This window comes from Perna viridis, chromosome 9 (assembly GCF_037379345.1).
Source record: "Perna viridis isolate PV_CMFRI_1.1 ecotype Kerala chromosome 9, ASM3737934v1, whole genome shotgun sequence".
NCBI lineage: Eukaryota > Metazoa > Mollusca > Bivalvia > Mytilida > Mytilidae > Perna > Perna viridis.
Window position 1 is genome coordinate 20,175,337 of NC_142453.1, and position 22,843 is coordinate 20,198,179.

General features: G+C 33.2%; 1 protein-coding gene across 1 annotated transcript in view; it reads left to right on the forward strand.

Moving 5' to 3' along the window:
• The window catches only part of LOC148607248 (LIM/homeobox protein Lhx5-like), a 28,765-nt gene extending 6,996 nt beyond the window's left edge, over positions 1-21,769 (forward strand). The window contains exons 3-6 of the mRNA XM_088545798.1: positions 3,393-3,931; positions 15,135-15,309; positions 19,321-19,467; positions 21,077-21,769. Coding sequence (XP_088401924.1) covers positions 3,393-3,931; positions 15,135-15,309; positions 19,321-19,467; positions 21,077-21,246 — 1,031 coding nt within the window. The 3' untranslated portion in view covers positions 21,247-21,769. The remainder of the gene's footprint in view (positions 1-3,392; positions 3,932-15,134; positions 15,310-19,320; positions 19,468-21,076) is intronic.
• The last annotated feature ends 1,074 nt before the right edge of the window (positions 21,770-22,843 follow it).

A 22,843-nucleotide genomic window follows, 5' to 3' on the forward strand; every position in this document is an offset into this window, starting at 1 on the left:
TACTTTTAAATGTAAATTTTCAACAAGTCTGATTTCCATTTATTTGGTCCATTTACAAACGGATATTCGTTAAGTATTGTAAATTCCGGATCAATGACGGTTAGTAACGTCGTTGGCCTGTTTCATGTGTTTTCAATATCCGCGATATGTCCGATTCAGGCTAAATATTAATGACGTGTTTAAGAGAAGTTATTGGATTCAATAGATTCTTCTTTAAATCTCCAACTAATGATTAATTGATATAATTAATCATATCTCTCAATGCCGGGTCCTTATCCGATTCCGCACATCGTTCTGATATCGAACGGTCCCCAGAACGTTTATTTGAACAGGTTTGTTCTTAGAATTGATCAAGAGTAAAAACGATGCTGCTTGTATAAAAAAATACTCCTCGAAATTTGAGTAGAGGTACTTATCAGTTGTAATTCGACTAGAATATTACAAGCAGAAAGGGTCAAGCCTACGGAATCATCGACACAGGATTTAAAAGGATTTGTGGAGCATAGTTTTGTCAATAACAAGAGGCCAAGAAGCATTGCTTTAAGTTGAAAACCACGCTGAGTTGCAAAAATTCTCAAGCTTTGCAGTGAAGGTGTACCATTATTAAAAGCTTTATTTGATAAATGTTTGAAAACCTTTAGTTTATACGATGACATGTATTTTTTAAAAAGAAATGTTCAGAAGTGATTAATCATCTTAGTGATTCAAGAAGGTGGTTCATTTACATATTCATCTATTTAAATAAATTACAACTATCAATATCTTAAACTCCCTTTCCAGTCTAAAGTGTTACACGTAATCGCCCGCCCGGATTCATCCGAATATCAACCATGGCTAATTGTGCAACATTATGACAATTTCATTTCAAATTCAGCACGCAGACGACAAGCAGAAAATGGGGAAAATTAGATTTTCAGGTCGAAATCATTTATTTGGGACTTGTTAAGCTTGCTAACTTATTAGATTAAGCTTCAAGAAGTTGGTTTATTCCAATAGATTAAGCAATACCTCGTGGCTTTACTGAGAGAGACCGTTTTTCTCCGCCGGTGACTTTTCTGTGTATCGAAGCTAAAGCATTTTGACTACATTTATTACTTCATTGACATTAATTTGATGTAAAGCTTTCATTAAGTCCCTGAAGGTCGCGATTAAACTGTTTTGTGGTTTAAGGCATCAAACCATGTTTACAGACTTGAAATTCACAATCTGTTACGTGGAATACTCTAAATATTACCATCCACAGCACATTCAAGGCATTTGGTCAAATTCTAGGGAGAAACAAAATTTTGCATGTGAGATAAACCGGTATAGAAATTGAGGTTAACTGATTCATGAATGCGAATATCTTTAATAATTGTACTGTGGTCAAGAATTCTTTACAACAGTTTCATAACCATTTCTCATTTAGTACTAAATGTGGAAAAAGAACGGAGTAATTGTAATTGATTAAAAATAGTTAATTCGAATGAATTCTGCTTATTTACTTTTACTTCAAATATTGGTATAATTGACATAATTTTGTGATTTTCATTTTTATAGATTTGATATAACTTTTTTATTTCATTTTAATTTTATGATAACGGTACTATGCTTTTCCATATCAAATTGGAATAAAGTGGTTTTAGTGGTCACGAAAAACAAGACTAATCCCCAAAAGCAACAGCAGACATTTATGACAGAAAATAGCCGAACCTCGACCAGAAAAAAACCCCATCGTAGTACCACTTACACATAGTTTATTTTATCTTGTCAGTACAACAGGGCGGAACAATCGAATTAGTGTTATTCGGAAACAAGTAACACTATTATGTAATCGGAACTTCTCTGCCCTGTGTCTTCACTCTCGGTCATTTTCCTCGGGTATCATATATCGCTTTGTCGGAGAATGAAAACAGTATCTTATTTCTATAAAACACTCCTGGGACATAATTCATAAATATGCATAAAACTATTACATAAGAAAAATATCAAATTGAAGGATTTCAGTTAGTTCTTTCAAAATAATTATAGATTTTCGTTAAAACTATTTTTTTCTGATGTTTTAATGTGTATTTTTAGCAAATGAGTTTTTCCTGTTATGTTTAATTCAACGTTTCTTTTACACAATATTTTAAAATACTGCATTTGATATTTCAGAAAACTCTGCTGATTTTGTTAATTTTCATATGAAACTCAATGTCATTTTCCCAATTGAATTGGATTTGATATTTACAATGTACTCTAGATGTGCATGTAACGAACGTTCGAAGTAAATAATTATTGCAGTTGCAAAAAGTGCTTGCAACCCACTAAACACAGAAGAGTTAAAAGTGTCTGTTGCCTTTTTAACATACCCATTCTTGCCTTTAAGCAGCTTTACGACTTAATAACGATTTTTGATCCTCTGGTCCTATTAACCGGGCTACCTACGGCTCCAAATGACCTTATTTCCATTTTTCTGAAGCAAAAAAAGTAATAAGCCTTGTTTGCTTTCTGTACATCATATTTTCTGTTCACCGACGTGTGTCACAAGCTATAGAAACTCAAACTACAAGCGCTTTTGCCGCTCCAAAGAGCACACCACGAGCCTACTACAACGGCATCAAATTTGCTCCTCTGAATATATTATGCCCATATTAGAATTCCATAACATTGCGTATCGTGCTGGGCCCCCTTTTCACCAGCACAAAGAGCGACGGAAAAGACAGATTAGCCATTCAGGAAAAACTTCATTTCAAATTTCTTTTATAAAAAACTTCGAATTTTTTTTAAAGTTTCGTCATAAATTTAATGAATTATGTATTCATATGAGAAATAAGGAGGTTTGTTAATCACCCATAAAGCAAAAATCTCGTACAAAAAAGTCATAGAAATGCTTCATCTATAATTTAAGGTTTCTTCTTTTGAGATGTTAAACATATTTTGAGTTAAAAATATGGACACTTAATTTGTCTAAATTAAAAATGAACTCCGAATTTAGCAACAACTTCAAATCGCTGAAGCCACAACATATTGTATGATTATCGAGTTTTTGAAATAATTGTGCATTTTTGATGTTCTAGGAAAAATGTGTTTAAATTTTGTAATAAATATAAAAGTTAGGGAACACAGTGTAATGTATTAGTGTGAGATTATGAGTATGATTTATTACAGCTTGGCTTGACGACATTTTTTAACATTTTCTTTTTTATCAGATGGTTGTCAAAAATAACATAAGATGGATCTGGGTGGTACAGGCACTTGTATACTTCATAACGAAAACGAAAATTTTCATCCGTAACAAATGAAAACCATCTGTGCAACGCTTCAGTGGCCATAGAAAATTCTGCCCGAACTTGAACAAAATTTTCCAATTACAAATTTTAATTGGTAAGTCGCATATGGTTCATTTTCAATTTTGATTTTTTTCACAGGTTCTTCAGATATAGAGGACGAGGGTGATCTCGATAGTGCTTTAGAACAGCAAACGACGTTATCTGATAAGGACTTTAGTATTGATGGTGATACGCAGGAATTAGACTCTAAAGAAAATATTTTACTCAATAATCATCATAATAATATTACTAATAATAATTTAACAAACAGTAGCCTTGATGACAAAAGTCTTCTGAACTCTCCGCCATCAAGCCCAGAACCTATGAAAGAGGACGAGACATCACTGTTAAAAATATCCTCGGACTCGAACCATAGTACGCAAAGCTGTGATACGAATGGTAACTCGATTCATCCGAATCCGAACGTAACTCCGGATAGTAACCGTTCCGGAGACGAAGCTATGGACGGCACAAACGGAAATTCCAATGCTGGTTCTAAAAGAAGAGGACCGAGAACAACCATCAAGGCAAAACAGTTAGAAACTCTGAAGGCAGCATTTAATGCCACACCCAAGCCCACCCGGCATATACGAGAGCAACTGGCCCAGGAGACCGGCCTCAATATGAGAGTCATACAGGTAGGCTAATTCTCTTAAATTCATTATGAATATGTTTCTAGATGAGGATGGTTTGGAGCAAGAAAAAAAACAAAAACAAAAACAAAAAACAGTTTAACATCACGAAACATGCGCCTGCCTATTTTCAGGATGTGGTTTTGTGGAGTTTGAATTAGATTTGCATCATCAGATGGAACGTTCTTTTGTACAAGTTCACCAAGTGTCTTATTTATCTATCAATAGTTTGCTGGTAATTATGAATCATGGACTGGGCGTCGTACCCAATAGCTATTCCAGTTTCACCCCAGGTTTATTGTTGAAGATATTGTTCTATGCGCACCACCCCTTAATTCGATTTCACTTTCTATCTATAAGACGTTTATCACAGTGCTTCGGTTGTCATGATGTATCCAAAACCCATTGGACATATTTGAAAAATAAGATTATATGCAAATTAAACTTAATTGAAAAGAGTCGTCCTGTTAACTAAGGTCTTGAAGCTTTGGATCCTATATAACTAAGTACATGTATATATGTACAGAGTAAGCCTTAACGCTGTGCCCCTTTTTCTACCACCAAATGCATTCAAGTGTGGTTTGCATAGAAAATCAGACAGTCGGATAGACAACCATTAAACGAAACAATACAATAGTCTCTATATTTGAGATTAAAGTATTATGAAGACATAAAATATTTTGAATTGTCTCCGCCACTTTATATCATTTCTTCACTTCGGATTCATAATTTCAAAATTAATAATTCTGTTTGAATTTTTTTTTTTATCAATATGAAGCAGATATAGATGGGTGGTCTTCTCTTTCTATAGCAGATGACAAGATCTTCTACCACCGGTTTATACGTATCTTCTCCCACTGTGTATGGAGTTTGTATATGCACTCTTAGCGGAGTGATTGATGAGTAACAGACAGCGATCACTCCGCGACACAAAGTAGTCAGTTACACTCTCCAAATGCTTCATTTTGGCAACAAATTGACTCAAGCAGCGTGTTCGAAGGTTATTTTGGCAATGATAGAAATTCTTTGATCTGTTTTAGGTTTATTGTTGTTATTTTTTCGTTCATGGATTTCATCTGTGCTTTCACTTGTCCGATGCAATAAGTTGTGAAAAATAAAAATTTATTTTTGACATTTAATCTTTTTTTTTTGGCAATCCCACTACCACCCCCCCCCCAAATAGCCTATAAATTAATATTTAATAGTTAATTGGGGATTTATGTGTGATGAATTAGTTTAAAAGTGTACGATGGGCTTAACACGTAGGTAGTTTACATGAAAGTCAGTCAGTTTTTTTTATATGGGAGGTGGACGATTGATTGTTCGTTGCAAATATAAGAATATGATGGTTGATATTATAATAGGTTATGCTTGTTGGTTTTTTGTTTAAATCGATATACCAGTAGCTTTGTTGCGGGTTTAAAAAAATGACTTGTTGAGGTAAGCTAAGCTCAAACTTAGAATGATTTTAAAGCTGTTCTTAACTGAATATCAAGTAATATGCAAAGTACAGTAATTAACAGATTTGAAGAATGTAATTAGTTTCTTCCATATATTTGGACATTATATACTTATAGTGTATAGTGTATATGCACGAGTATATTCCAAACTAACCAAACCGCATTACTTATTGGTATATGACCGGGAAACGTTGTGTTAAGATCGGATCGAATTTTAGATATTTGTGATTTAAATAGGAATGGAATTTTATACGATCCACCCCTTATAACGGCGTTATATTTCAAAATTGTTCATTCAAAGTATAGAACAATGGTCCTTGGTTTCTCGCCGGGGCCTGTCTTTGTTCTCATGTTTTGACGCCTTTGGTTATTTTTATTTCATTTGCATGGTGAAGTTTTAAAGGGTACCACGCTGTGTAAAATGACATTTAAAAAGATGTTTATAATTTGAGATGTTTCGTCAAAATCTACTTTTAAAACATTTTTGTTTATAAAAAGACGATTTAAGTCTATTTTCTGAAAGAAAGGCATCTTGATTGATTTTTGGCAACTAAACTTTCAAAAAGTGTCACACAAAATGCCATTCGGAAAACGCTGTACCGTGTTTGTTTTAGAAATTACTATCTTGGCTTCAACCTGCATTTTGTCAGTTTCCTAAAATGAAAATTGTATCACACATGTTATGCTATTAATTAAAAGCTTTCGTTATCGGAACTTGAAATGCAAATTGTCCACAAAAATAGACCTATCCATGAAATATAATTACCTAGGTGGTGATAGGACAGGCAACGAAATTATATGTTTATCAATCAATCTTTTCAATGGGAAACAAAGTAAAGGAACCATTACGTTGCGTTTAACAACTTTAATAACGTAATTAGATGTTCCTTTTTTACAAAAGGAATCGCAGCTCATCTTCAGAACTGACAAGACGGAATATTAGCAAGACCTTTTATTCCCACAGGAAGAGATAAGCCACCATGATATACCCGTATTTCTCATTCAGTGAATGTACACTTTATTTTATTTATCAAATAATCGGGTAAATGAAACGGAACCAAGTGTACAATATTAATGCATATGATATGCTAAGTATATTTAGGTCACATGCCTTTTAGTCTCATTAAATGTAATTTTTTGGCAGGATACTTAAATGACGTGATTTTTTGTTCATTTAAGCCAGTAAATTCTAGACCTGAAAATAATTTATTTAGCACATTATTGTGTCCTTGTCATCATGGGCTCATACATGTTATTTAAAAATTTGCATTTGAAAAGGAATTCTCATAGAAGTACGAAAAATCAGAAACCTGTATCGGAACTGAACCGTATAGATTCCGCGATCTGTCACTTCAGAAGACAACTTGTTTTTAAAACGATGTACTTTTATAAAGTGGTTCTATTTGAATTTTTAGCTAATCAAGGCGAATGCCACCCAGTTGAAGACCTCAACGAAACTGATTTCGTGATAACTTGTTCTCATTCATGTATATCCGGTATTGAAACGAATACAAATCGATCTAAAAGTTCACTGGTAGTTTTTGATTAATGAAGTTATGAATCAAGAATAGATGTTGTTTTTCAACTCAACACTAGAAAAAGAAAATGATGGATGAGGCATATACCACCCCATTAGTTTGGGATGCCTAATGACCGAAGTCATTATCAATATAATATATACAAAATTTTACCACGGCCAATAAAGATATTCAAGAATAAATATGAATATATTATTTCTTTTCCGTGTTAGAAGTTGAAAAAATATAAAACGTACAAATATGATAAATCAATCTCTACATATCAACATGTATCTGAAGATGTTTTTCCGTAAGCCGATTTTATTTGAAAACAAGATTAATATGTCTAAAAACTTCAAAAATATCCTGGCGTCAAATATAACACGGCCCCATTTAGTCAATGAATTAATTCATTCTTTTAAATTCGTTTTTAATTGATTTAAGAATTTTTACGGTGTTAAACATCATATGTCAAGAGTCATTAATTAAAATGCTGTACAAATGTTAAAAACAAATATTCAAACACACCTTTCAAAATTGTGTAAAAGTGCATTAAGCCTTGTTATATGATAAATGTATGTAAGGGCTTTGATACAGGAGGGCTTTAGTATTGTTAAGTGAAAAGTACAAACTGACAGAAAACTCATTTGATGCTATTAAAAATTATGAATTTTTCACAGTTTCGAAGGTTAAAGAAAGTCCTTTGACCTTTCGATATTTCATGGTTAGCTTGAGGGTCATTATGTGAATTGAAAGTTTCTATCAATATTATTCATGCAATGGTGTTGTATAACATTTAAAATAATATAAAATGTTTTTGTAAGATAAAATCAACTATGAAAGATTATCACCAAAATGCTACATTTAGTTTGGCGACCCATATGCATGTACCTTGGCTAGGAGTTCAAATTTATATAAAGAATTGCTGTCAAAGGATGTATTATTGTAAAACTTTTCGTCTCAAAATGCTGGTGATTTTTTGCAAATCACTTTTCTAACCACTTTTACACATATGTAAATTCATGTTCTACGAATAAAAAATGTATAAATGCTAGATAAAAAATATTTATTTCTATATTCATTTGGGGGGATATTACACATGTATAACGAAATTGATCAAAGCCTTAAAGACCCCCACACCCACCCTACCCTATCCTACCCCCCTCCAATGTTCGTCGCACGTTCATATAATTCAAAAATCGTTTTCGTTAGATAGGATAGTATGAATGAAGTCTCTAATTATGTCAATGAAATGTTGAAAAATGACTAATCTATTGTAATGTTTGTGATCAACGTTTGACCTAGTCTCTTAATGGATGAAAACAAGGAAAAACGCCAATTATCCGCCATTAAATAGCAATTTAACTCGCACGGAATTATGGGATTATTGACACAAAAATAACCCGTAAACGACAGAGGACTTCCGCATGGAATAAACGACTACAATTAGCAACACATTATCATTTGGGCGATTATTAATTGTTTGCGAATCATTAAATTCATTTGTCAATAATTAATTGATATTACTTTTTGTAGTATTTATAGGTTTTTACAACACAAACATTATGATCAAATGAAGTTATATTTACATTCGATATCGTACGTTCATCAAGTACTTGGTCCGATTTTTTAACACATTCTCTGGCTGCTATTGTTAATCTTTTGCACTTACGGCCGAAGTGTTGTTCAAAATTTTTAACAAATGTATTTATATCCATTCTTGCTTTTTTAATAATGCAATATTGTTTTTACTTATCACGTACATTTGTACAAACATAATGCAACCCATTCAACGTCTTGTAGTACAATCAAAAGCAGCTGATTTTTTCATCCCAGTAAGAAATACTAATAAAAACACATTTTTTTTTCAAAAAAGTTCTAAAATGTTTGTTTAACTATCGTTGTTTTTTTGTAAAGAGAATAAATGCGTCATAGAAATTAACAATACTTTTATTAATGATACATTAAATTACAGTATACGGGATTGCGATTCTGTGCCTTATTTGCATACTCTAATGTTTTGCATAGATTCTCCAAACGTGCCCTTTTCCATTTAGTTTTAGCAATTCGATACGAATACAGTTAAATACGAAACCGTTATGTAAAACTCCCCGTGGCATGTCAACTAATCGGTGTGCCAACTCTTAAGGCAGTTTTGCATGTATAGTTTTATTTCAGAGCCTGTAAAGGGCAAACCCAATTATCATATAAATTGGAAATTCAGAATAACAGAGCTTTGCCGTGTTTTTCTATTGATCGTCCGTGTATGCATTAGCTATAATGTAACTTTATGAAATTGCGAATAAATGTAACTGTTGATAGGACATGTTAACTAATTTGAAGATGTGTATACTATATTTGGAAGGGTCTTGCACGATATTATACCACGACTTTTTAATTTTTCTTTATCATAAATGTATTAAAATGAATTTTTAACATTTTTACACGTATATCACGCTTTAAACCTAGAATGAAATATTATCACGACTATAGAGAGAATCTTTTTCAACGATATTGAACCGCAGAATCATATAATTTGATGCACTGATGAACCAATGTTTTCCTTTAGTTTCGTTTCTTTATATATTTATAGATGTTTGATAATCTTTACAAAGTCAAAAATGTTATTTTTATTTGTCTTTTTTTTATTTCTTACTTTGCTTCTGAAGAACAAACTGGTTTATTTCTTGCTTTGTTTCTGAAGAACAAACTGGCTTATCTCTTCCTTTGTTTCTAAATAATATACATTATATAAAGTTCGTCACAGAGCACATGTGTAGCTCTCGAGGGATGTGTGTCTGTTCTTTCAACTCAGTTTGAAGTTATAGGCAACTTACAACAGTATACTTATATCACATCATCATGCAACTTGATGTACATGTGCACATGTACAACGTGTGTTTCACTAGTGTAATAAGTTTGAAAATATCAGTCATTTTTTAAATTTCGATTGAAAAATTTCCGTATTGAAAAACAGCATCACATCGATGTATTCCCGAGCGTTTCCTTTTTTTTTTTAAATATTTAAGTTAAAATTCCCATAAATTACACAACCAGCCTACACTATAGTCTAAACGAGGATTAATCATAACAATAGCCGAGTAGGATACCTATACACCAATAAATGGCCTCTTTAGCACACTTAAAACTTGTTTATGTGTATTATTTTCAAATAATTTATAGAATTTAATAGGATAAAATATCCCTCGATAGAATATTAATGTTCCGTTATATGGTGTTATAATATAGCCGGATGACACTACTATGTGCTGTGCTATTTAAGACAGCATGTGCGATCCTCATAGTCGACTTATGTTTTATTTATATGGGTAATTCTATCTCGCAGCTTTAGTCATAAATGTTTGAATAATTTAGTATATATTAAAATTTATAAAGACAACACATGCAGGTAATATTTAACATAAAAACTGTCATGCTGTTATTTGTATAAGTTGTTCCCGAAGTCTTCATTCAGTTATTTTTGTCATATTTCTAATATTGACCCCCCCACCCTCTGATTGTAGTATGCAAAATTTATATTTCGGAAAATAAAATAACGACCTCTCTCTACTCTCAATCGTGACCCAATGTCGTGTTTGAACAGTATTTTTTCAACAGGTGTTTACTACCCTCCCCCAATTTCAAACGGAATTTCAGGTTCTGATAATTAATTAATTAATGTTTTTTTTCTTCAGAAGAAACAAAATTGAAAACATGGAAGAAAATCGTCGTTTTGCTTGAATATTCAATTCAATAATAATTCCATAATATTTTTGAATTAAAATAATGATAAAAGATTTATCGGAATCGTACAAATAATACCATATTCTATTCCGGCTATCTAAGTTTTAATTTAAAATCTAACTTTCTCCATACTTATAATTGTACTGGCTTACTTTAAGTGTTATCTTTTAGCACAGAACCATAGCAAGAAAATATCTTTTCTCTGCCAAGATACCGTTATTCAAATGTATATAAACTGTGCTGTGAGCCGAATTAATATACGAAAACGAAACATGTCCCAAACAATAGAAAAATCGTCGGTTTTCTATAAATCACGATCAGCCATTTTGAACACTTAATTTGCCCAGCATGGTATCAATTAGATTGATTTTGTTTAACTTGAAAACAATGCTTGGTTAACATGGTGTAGAACGATAAACGCAGTCACCTAAAAATGACAGCATTTTGCTCGTTCGAAATGTCTTTATACCGTTTTACGAAACATTAAAGGTAAAAACCCATGCAGCGTTAGGTCTAGCTGTATCTTAGCGCAAACCCATAATATCAATCGTGAAGATGAATTTACGCGTCGGAAGGCTAAAAGGCGTCAATTTTCAACATGACATTTTACTGGAGCTTTCTGCTTCAGTTGTGAAGAACAAATTTAGCTTTATGAAATTTTCCAAATATCATTTGCTGCATTTAAACCCTAGGTGTCTTAAATTCCATCGAGTGAAAATTCTTGTTCCTAAGAGGATTACATTTGGAGATCCCGCAATCGTTTAGAAAAAGTATTGTTGCGTCTCGTACCAGTTACCGTTCCTAAAAACAAAATAATAAAAGCTAAAACACCGCCGTGCAGGTGGCCAAATCCGGTTTACTTCATCCCTGAAATAGACTACTAATGTTTTATCGGGTACATATTGGTGATGATGGGATTTGAACCTAGAAATCGCATTAACAACAATTTGATTTGAATTAACTTAAAATTTACTTAAAATGCGTCATGAGTATTGGAGTTGGCTTGACCGCAATACTTGGTAATATTAAGTTCACCTACTGCGTCATGTAAAAGCATTTCGTTGCTGTAAACAAATTAACAGCGTCTAACCACAATGGTTCTTTTAACGCGCACCTGTCGTAAAGTAATTGTGTCGATGCGAATTGAATACAAGATAAGTAATGTCTTCAGGTGTCGAAAATTTCAGGAAATACGGATCTTTCGTTCCAACTGTGATTTTGTCTTTCATTATAAATACAGAATGGACAGTGTTTACTTTGCCAAATTGTTAGTGAAGAGTGATTTTATGAGAGAAATATGGGGTTGGCGGGGAAAATATAATTCAAGGGTCCATGGATAAGCTTGCATACACTATGAACTTTACCATTTACTAGTTTGACAAATTTAGATACAAATAACGGAAGAATATATATTTGTGTATCATTTTTCGTGATAATTTGCCTTCCAAATTTAGTCAAAATAACTGTAAACTAAACCAGGTGCCCAATGTATTATTTCTTTAATGTCTTCGGGAAGGATAATATTTTGAAAATTTTGGTCGCAATAAGCACCAAATAGTCCTTAAAAGTTTTTATAACCCTGAAGAAGTAGTGTCAACATTTATCTTTGTCAAAGTCGATTAAGAACTTAAATAATATTTGGCGGAAGATTTACCTTTAAAAAGCACGGATTTGTATATAAAAGTTGTATAACGGGAAAGATTTGTGCAAATAACACTACCATATCAATAACGCCATATTGACCAAATAATTGAAAGCTTTTACCAGTGCTGTCTTGGCTATTGTTCCGAACGTTAGCCCTTCGGCGTTTTACGTGACTTTATTTTTAAATGTTTTCTGTGGAATTTCTATTCTTGCCATTCACACCTGCCTGGAAGGAAGTTTTCAATGGTCAATAATAATTATTTTATGTTTTTCTTACCCTCTTAATCTTATTTGATCTTTTCATACTTTACGACAACAAAATCTTTGTTTATTATCTAAATCCAACTAACAATAGATTCCGAAATCTAGACCGGAACGATCATGAAAAGTAAAACGGACGATGTTACTGACAATCGTCATTTATCAAGATGGGCTTGTTACGTTGCCTTTACGGAAGATTTTGCTTCAAGGTATATCAGAAGTAGAAATACTTTTGTTATTCTAACTCGGTGTGGGGTAAAGTTTTGAGTACCTGAACAGAACAAAATGTTAAATGTACGTTTCAAATGTACTATTCATATCTTACCACTCGATACTGCTTTTCAAAACAGAAATGTCAGGACATAACGCGTTTTATTTCAGTTGACAATATAATTACAGGTCTATTTCATACCCTGTCTTCTTTACATATGTAGATTTTTGTTTTTAAACAATAGGTTATCGGTATTCTTAGGTTCTGCATGCTGAGTCAGGTAGAGTTGTAATTGATGAGGTGTTATTTTAACACACCTGGCTATTCTAATTCGGAATTCCTCTAGTGTTTACCTATAAGTCTCACCACAAGAATTACATATGGGCATTTACATGATGGTTTGCACGTGTGTTCTCTGAAAGACAATTGTTATACTGCCCTGGTGACTGACGGGACACGACTGTCTTGTCTATGTTAAGTAACAATCAGAGGCTTATAAAATGATCACAACTGATCACTATTGTACAAACCAAGGGCTAATATTGTACTTAAAAGCTCCTAACTTCTTCTGGTGTTCAGAGCACAACCGATCTAGAAACTGAAGACAGGCCTATTAGACAATGCAAGACTATTGAAAGTAAAAGTGATTGATTTTTTTTCTTGTTCGAAGAGTTCGTACTCTGCTATCTATTTTGGTATGTGTTTGAAGACTTGAAAATACGGTTTCATAATGACACTACTAGGATATGATAACAGCATGTTATTCATGTTACTATTTGTATAAATTTGAGCTAAAGGATTATTCATCGTGTTATGTATCATATTTGGTAATTTTGTACTTAACGGAATGACGTTGTTTCCATTCTTCGATTGCACAAACATGACATCTTGTAACTAGCGCCATCACGTTTCACTTGGATGGTCAAAGCTGAAGTTTCTGTAAGAAATAAATGATTGTGTTTGTAAGTCATATTTTTACTCCATCGATGCTATTCAATAAAAAAAATATACAAAAAATCATGTTCACGGAGAAACGTATGCGTAAAATTTGATCAAACGGTTATGAACGCCACATTTATTAATAACTATAAACTTTCCGTCTATCAGCAGAGATTTCGTTGTATTTCTAGGGATTACAGGTTGAAAGGGCTTTTCGATCCATGATTTTCATGCAAAGAGCATGTTTTTTTTTCTGGTACCCTTAAATAAGAGTATAATTGTAAGAACATTAAGTTGTTACTGGTTCTTGGCTCAACTCTGCTATCTTTCTCTGCATCATGCTTGACTTATATTTTGTTCTATTCTAAATGAGGATACAAGGGGGAGGGCGGTCCCTTTTTCCCCGAAAAAATATTTGATTATACGGAAAACACAGGAAAGCCCTTGATCGCCCATCCATGCCCTCACCACCCTTCCAGAATTTTGGAATCCCTAACTCTAGTTGACACATTTGAAACTAAAAAGTGTAGCTTTTTAGCAAGATATTTGCATTACAGCATCAATAATTCGTGACATTGTGACGGATACTGGACACGCTTAGGCATCAGTCGTTTGGATTCATTGTACGATAAATAAGCATTATTTGCAGGAAAACGACACCCATACAAATGACAACATGCTATCATTGAGTTGCTAGAATTTGATACTATTATATGAATATGATGGTAAAATAAATACTGTTCATAAGTTGAAGGACAGTAAACTTATATAGTGAAGGCTGTGTTGACCGAACTTTTTTTTCGGCCTGAATAAGCTTTACTTAAGGATGTAGACCTACAATGTAGAGTTAGGGACACAAATCTTGCAAATCATTGGAACGTTTGTATTCACCATTTTACATCAGTGTCATGTAAGCATCAAAGTAACTTAGACTGATTTCATTCTGTTACAAAGACAAGCCTGAAAGGCTTTGGTGAAATTGAAAATGATACAAACTGATTTCAAGGGTTATGTCCCTTACCCTAGATCTACCTCATTAAACGTGTCTGCATGCTATTTACATGTTTAGATACGGATGTTGTAGACAGATTTTCTATTTATTCAGGATCATAGGCTTCTGTTTGGACAGACTCCATAACATACTGCTATGAGTTTAAAAAAAACTTCATTTATGTTGGGAATGTCTTGCCTTTTACGTGACTTTATTTTAGTTTATGTGTTTTTTCGGATTTTCTTGATCAAATTAAATGATACTTTTTATTTTTTTTTGGCAGGATGTTCTTATTAACAGTTTTACTATCCAAGTTCTTTTATTTCCATTGAATTTCTAGTTTCTTTATTTTACCAATGTTAAATGTACACTTATTATCTGTTAGTTAGTTTTTATATGGGAGTAAGTTGATGGTATGACACACAATTCTACTTGTTTTCAGGTTTGGTTTCAAAACAGAAGGTCCAAAGAAAGACGAATGAAACAATTAAGTGCTTTGGGGGCTAGACGTCATTTCTTCAGAAACCCTAGGAGGATGAGAGCCTTACGGGCAGGCATGTCTCCCAGTGAACTTGATGAAGAAATGATGGGCGGGCCTGGATTTGGTTACTTCTCAGGTAAATATAATATATAATGTGTGTATGTATGTATGTATGTATGTTATGAACATGTACACATATCTGCCTTATTTCTAAATGCACCGCCATTAGCATAATGTTTTGTATAGAGAGGAAAACTTGCATTATAGATAACATTAATTCTAACGCCTCAGGGGAACTCTCAGAAGAGCCGACTCTAGGACAGTTCTAAAAGTCATAGAACAGTTCTAGAGCCAGCTCTCTGACAGTTCTAGCATACCCGGCTCTTTAGACGAGAACAGTTCACATGGTAGAGCCCGCTCTACTTTTAGAATTGTCAGAAGAGTTGGCTCTAGATCTGTTCTAATTTGGTCATAGAACTGTTCTTCTGACAGTTCCAGGAGAGTTTTTATGAGAGGTTAGAACTGATCTCATTTGTACCTTACAGTGAAACTCAAACCTAGATAATCCGAAAACCTCTTCACACCGTACATTGTTTGAATCTCTACTTCTTTACACCAGACATTGTTTGAATTCCGACCTCTTTACACCAGAGATTATTTTAATTCCTACGTGGCAGTTTAAATCACGTATCTTAAGAACCATTCTGTGTAAGAATCAGGCAAAGAGTAGTACATTATAATTTTCAGTTTGGTCTTTTTTGCCTCAAATATATTCAATACATCCATAAAACAACTGAAAAGCTATTCAAATTTATTCCGAAGCATCTGTGACGTATACATTTTTTTGACTTAACAAACACTTATGGTTATTTCTGGAGGTTATCAGTATAAATACTTGGTTAATGCAATAAAATTTCTTTCTGTGTTTTTTTTTTCATTCATGTGCCACATCTTATACACATTTTGCCTGATTCTTGGAGAAAGAAGTCCTAAAAATGAGTAAACTGAACACCTCTCAAATTCTACTAGTACTAATAAGATCCAACGGAAGGCGTGCGAATTTGTATCGCTGTAATATTGTACTCGTATTTTTTAGGATATTTGAACATATCATATGTTCTTTATCTTGGCAAAACTCGGACTTAATATAGCAAATAGTAACACGCGCCTTCCTGTTCTTACCCATCTCTACCGATAGGGACTACTAGTATATTCTATTTCCCCGGGGTCTCAACCTTGACCTTTTAAAGAGGCAGGTGTTTAGTGGAAATTATAAGGAACAAACGATCTGATATATACTGCTATTTGGAAAAACTTTATTCATGCTGATGTAGGAATTAAAAAAATACCCAAAAAGGAAATGCATTATAATGAAAAAAATATTAAATTGGTCTAGTTCAATTATCAATTTTAAAATTTTCTAATGTCTGAAAGATATGCATCTAGAATCAAAAGTAGGTCAAATTCTTAATTCTTCCGATGCAAAACATATTCTGTGACAAATAGGATCTTATTCTTCAAGTTAAATGATTACATCGCTTAGAGATATTTTAACGATTTTGTATCGGACCCAGAGAGCACAGTTGGTTTGAACTAAGCCTTAGGATTACGAGATTAGGGCATCCATGAATTTTAATGTCAGTTAGAGCGCATCTTAATGACGCTTCAAACTCCCAGGGGATGCTACGATTTCTAAAACGCACAAAAGACATGAAATACGGTAGAAAACTTTGACAGGGCTAAATCTCAAAACAAAACAGAAATATTTCATTCTGAGACCTCGGCGTAGTTTTGTCATGAATCCGAGCTTTTTTAAACTGGAGTATTTGATGCATATGGTATTTTATTGATTTATAAGTCAGGAGTAAATCCTGCTCGGATTTGTCTTATCCATCATCGAGACAGCTGAATAAAAAACAAAACACATACACAAAGAAACCGTTCTGTCCTTTTATTTTGCCGTTTCCCTCTAGATCTGATCTTGGTTACTATCTTGTTACATATTTTAAAATTTTCCATTCCGATTTCACCATAGAAATTATCGCTAACAAAAATAATGGCAAGAATTTCAGAACGGAAATTCAAGAAGTTCTTGTAAGGAAACTTTAAGGAGAGGACGAGAAATTAAGTGTATAGATTATTGTTTTGTTTTTTAAACACGGAGTTTAAAAATGTCGTTAGAGTAATAGAAAGACATTTGATTGAACAAAATATTGAATTATTTATGCTTCCATTGCCAAGTACGGACAGTTAAGCACGGATGCTTGGCGTTTTAATGACTCATGGTTCAATAAGAAGTTGGGAAATTATTAATATTTGATAAAATTTTCCTCTAGACAATTCTTTAAAGACCGTTTTTCTTTGAACAAATTTACTTAGGACACAGCCGTTGAACGGAGTTCTGATTTAACGAGGCGAGTGTGTATTGTGGAATTGTTTTAAGTTTAAAATCTGGTCTTATCTTTTTTGTTATCAATCTCGTCTCATCTGTAAACATATACGAAACAAGATATAAAAAACAAAACAGTACAAGCGACATTGTAGTGAGACAAATGGATAGGTAGTCTCCTTTCAACTCGGCTGTTAATTTTTTTCGATGAATGAATTTTCTGATTATTTTTGTTCTTTTGGTCCATTTACAAACTATTCCTAATGGACTTAGGCAATTGTTCTTATTTTACATGTAATAAACATTAATCTACGCCATCAAAGAAAAACATTTCAGTATTAAAAAGAATATACACGCACTTTGGTTGCAGAGTTCAACACGTTTTTCTTATGAATTTGTATACATTACAATTCCCTATGATTCGTGATTTTAAAAACCTATAGTACAATATCATGAGGTCTTTTTGTCCCAACAAACGCTTGATATAAATCTCGAGTTTTCTGACGCATGTACGATAGATGTGTAAACAACTAAGCGGGGTATTGCATTCCCATGACTATACTTCTAAGATGGAGTACGCTACTTCAACATGACAAAACAGATGAGAAAATTAACCCCCGTGGACGCCAACAACTCAATCGACACAAAACAATACAACAGAGGACATGTCAAGTTTTGTGCGACTTACATTTGTTCAAAAGATTTCCTACGCGGCTCAGTGTAAGATATCAAACAAAATAGTTCGTGATTGATGGTTTGGATCGATCGGTACCGCTGCGTTATGTTTTTGTAGAAACTCACCCTCGTGAGCCACCTGCGGTTAGGAAATATGATATTAAGACATCTAATTCTTCTATCTATTGTAAATTTATCTTTTGTAAAACAACACCTTGACCAGATCGGTTGCGGAATAACTGAAGTCTGTTATCATATTGTGCTACAAGAAAAGAATGTCGATTTTGTATTTTTATCCTTTGCAAAAACATACCGATTCATTATGAGTGTACATACGAGCGACAATGACAAATGAAGTAGTTGTTTTTGTCAAACAGGAAATTGGTTGAAAAGGAACCGAATACAACTCATTAGCGGCTCTCTGTGAAGCATATTTCTTATACACCTGTTCGTTGTCAGTGTAGGGTTTTCCTTGTGTTAGGTTTCTTCTGTGCTTATTAGTTCGAAATGCTATTCTTGTTATGAAATAAGAGTATATACTCACTGTCTGATAAAACGCATTTATTGCTGTATTGGGAAGGAACACCTTAAAGACTGTCTGGCCAGGATATACGTTTGTAACAAACAGTTTATTTCTTCTATTTTTGAACATAAGGGAGCAACCATGATTTTTGAAGGGGGTAGGATCAAATGTTATAACATGGATTTTTTCAGTATAATTCGGAACTGACTTTCTATTTTTTACTCTAGCCTGTTGTTGGTTTACCCAATTGTTCATCCTGGATTTTTTTTAACCAAACATCATCCTCCTGCTTTTTCATTTCCAAAATAATCCTAACCCCACATAAAAATCGAATGCTTGCTTCCTAACATAAATATAAGGTTTTGGTTATTTGAATTAAGTACGTCATATGTAAGTACCCTTGGTTAGCGAAATGCTGTGTAGCAATTCTGAGTGTCTCGATTTGAAAACAAAAACATTCTGTTTTTAGATAAATTCTAACATATTGCTATAAATTACTTTTTGTGTAACATTCTCCTAAGCCTTATTATTTTTAGTCAACGTCATTCTTTTTACTTCAGAAAATGGTCAGGAATATTATCCTGGTTACCAAGGATACAACGACTTTTTTCCTGGACAAGATGGCGGACCAGGAAATATGAACTTTCTTCCACCTTCGTCACAAGGCACACCGCCTCTCAACTTAGACCAACAAATGCATCATTCAGGTAAATATATACTTATTGAAAGATCCTATATATTCATTTTAAAACTAATTCGTAGTTTACACATAGCTTAGACATGGGTGCCTGCATGCATTGTGTGTATTCTATATATAATGACTCTATCCAATGTAGTCTAGATGGCTTCAGCAACTCTATGCCATACATCTCCAGTTCACGTTTTTGCACTATTTGGTATTCTTTAAATTTAAAGTTTAAACCTTTTCACACTGTTGTTTTCTTATTGTTCATTTGTTTTTTTTGTCTTTTGTACAGTGCAATTTTTTTTTTGAATTTCCGTTTTCTTGCAATAGCCATGAGCATTTGACATTTTAAGAATATTCTCTCGTTTATTTTATGTCATTCGTATTTAAGATAGTTATAATTGTTAAACAATAAAAGAGTTACAAATAAAATATAACATTTTTATACCAGAATTTCCAACGGAAGAATAAATTTTTCGATATAATAACAATGAATTTTTTGAATCACAAGAGACTTTGGTTATAAAGCAGCAAGTTTATGATGTGTAATCTCGCGAGAAACTGGCCATTTCTTGGAATAGTCGTGAATTTATTGCTCACAAATGGTCGCCAAAATAACTCATTCATATAAAATGTAATTCTGCATTGCTCAAAAACAGATAAAAAGACATTTTACGACAAGCTCAGATCGATAATGTTATTTTTTTATTGTTCTTGCTACGACGTGCTTGATTGGTTTGAGAAAATGCTTGCTTAATGAGTCGGGGAATATTCTGTTTAGTGATTCAAAAGTTAACTAAAGACCGGACTAGTTTTGTAAAGTGCAGTTAAAGGTGCAAAGAGTACGACTAATGACTGTGATTATGAAAAGTACGAGAAAGCTGTTCCACTTTAAAGATTACTATGAACTTAAAATTGTACCGTTATAAAAGAAAATATTCCGCACCGGTGCTTTACTGTATCTCTCATTTAACCCAGCCCATGATACAACTGTTCTGAAATGTTTTCATCCCTCGCACGTGTATTGTCTATAGTATTAATATCCCTTGAACAAAACGAGTAATAGTATTCTAAACAAGAAAGAATTTTGTGACAGTTGTCAACAACATACCAATCAATCGCTACAAACCGCATAGAACAACGACGGACCGTGAAATCACAGGACAATTCGAGAAATGTGTTTGTAACATACTCTTATTCTTGTGAATCTCAATGGATTGAGGGATGAGATATCGTAACAGCTTGTTATAATTGTGGCAATAATATCAAAATCAATTAATTAGTGTTGCTTAAAGTTAGAAAAATAGAGTGATGAAAACCAAGTTTGGTAACATGTGGACTTTATCTATGTATAAATTTGTTTTAATTGAATTTTCTACAGTACATATTCGCATCTGTTAGTTAATTAATTTATAGTTCCATTAATGAAGGATAATGTGAAATGTATGAATTTATAATTCTTTATCAAGTGTTTTTATTTCCATTCTGTTGCCGTTGAAGAAAACTGCACGTGTGTCATGTGATGTGTATAGTGGCGCTATTGTTTTAACAGTATCGCTTTGTTTACAACTTACTATAAATACTATGGTAGAAAAGTAAAATAAAAAAAATGTTGTTATTTTTTTTTCCAGGTAACCTGGGCCCAGAAAATCATTATTTACCAAGCGATATGGTACCTGCGTCTTCTCCTGAACCCCTGAATCTCCATGGACACGACGGTCATCACTTTCCTGGTGGACCACCGCGGTCTTTTGGTTCTTTGTCTCATCATCCAGAAATGGCGGGAGAAACATGGGGATGACTATAGAGTCACATGACCTAGCCTCCATTCCACTTAGGTTCATGTGCTGATCGGATGGACTAGATCGCCAAGAAATACCTCGGTATTAAAAAAAGACTCGTTGTTATTATTTGTGTAAATGTACCATTAATTTATTGAAAATCATTATTCATTTGCCAATGTAAAGAGTGTTGGAGAAGGTTTTCTTCCAGTTGTGTGTGATGAAAGTTGAAAAGTCCCAATTATGATTTTATTGATATTTTTTGTTTTTGTTTTCACATATTAATTGACTTACACGTGGCATCATGGAGTGTGTGGGTTATTTTTCAATGCGGTGTATGATTTTTAAAAGGGTATTTTTGTTAAAATATTTGGAAATAATTTAGCACAGTAACATGTACATAATTATACATTTTCATATCATGTCCATGTTGTTTCCTAAACGTTGATTGGATGAAATCTGAGTGACCTTGAACGATCTTGTAGTATGTTGTCACGTGTCAATGTCGACTGAAAATCGAAATAAAATTAATATAAGCCTAAATGTTTTAATGCCAATCAACATTCGTGGTTCGTGTTCCCCTGAAAATATTTAATTGGAAACTCTCTTAATTAAAACAGTGTGCAAATATTATAGAAAGGATTGATATTTGTGAAGTTTCACAGGAAACGCAGAACATGTATGAATACATGCAAAATACATGTCAATATTTTGAAAATTGAACTGATTACTGAGATGTTATAGTTGAAAAATGACGAAACGAGGAAAACAGAATAAAGCGACTGAAACATAAGCACCACCCCCACCCCACACCCCCCCCCCAAAAAAAAATGGTGACGACTTTACAGCTAAATGTCCACATATATACACTTCGTCTAGTAAATGTTGTGACAAAAATATTTTTTAATGGTTCACAACAGCCTAGTCCTGGAGGAAAACCCATTAAACTAATATTTCTTCGAGATTTCAATTTATAAGAAAGTATCTGGAGCAATTCCTTACCGTTCATATAAGTGATGCGTGGAAATCATAATCACATCGCTCCTCCCATCAAAGTTTTATGTAAGAAGAGCTCATGTTGTTTAAATTCTAAAAAAATGTGCATGTATGTCTGCTACATACCCACGTGCACCTTTTCTGAGAAAATATGAATTTCATTTTAAGAAAACGAGACACCAAACACACAGCATATAACAAAGCAAAACCATGTAAGCAAAACATGAAATCTACAGGAAATGATACTCTCAAGAGATCTTCACAAGATCTGTACAAACAACAACAACAAACAAAAAGGAAAACGAAAACAACAACAACACCTATCGTAAAACAACAACAACAAAAAATACAAACAAGTATAGGTGGCAATTTAGTGTATGTGTACTTAACTGCTTTTCGCTGCCATCATAAAAAGAAATACAATATATATTATTTGACTAGTTCCTGGATCTAATAATAACGTCAATCTGAGAAGCTTACAATACAGCCATAAATATGTGATGAAGTTGTCCTGGAGACCTCTGCGCGGAAAAGATAAGATTCTATTCAGCATTATAGAAGTAAAACAATGCAATTTAAGCCCTATTTTACGCACCATCGTGCTACATAATTGGTTTTTAC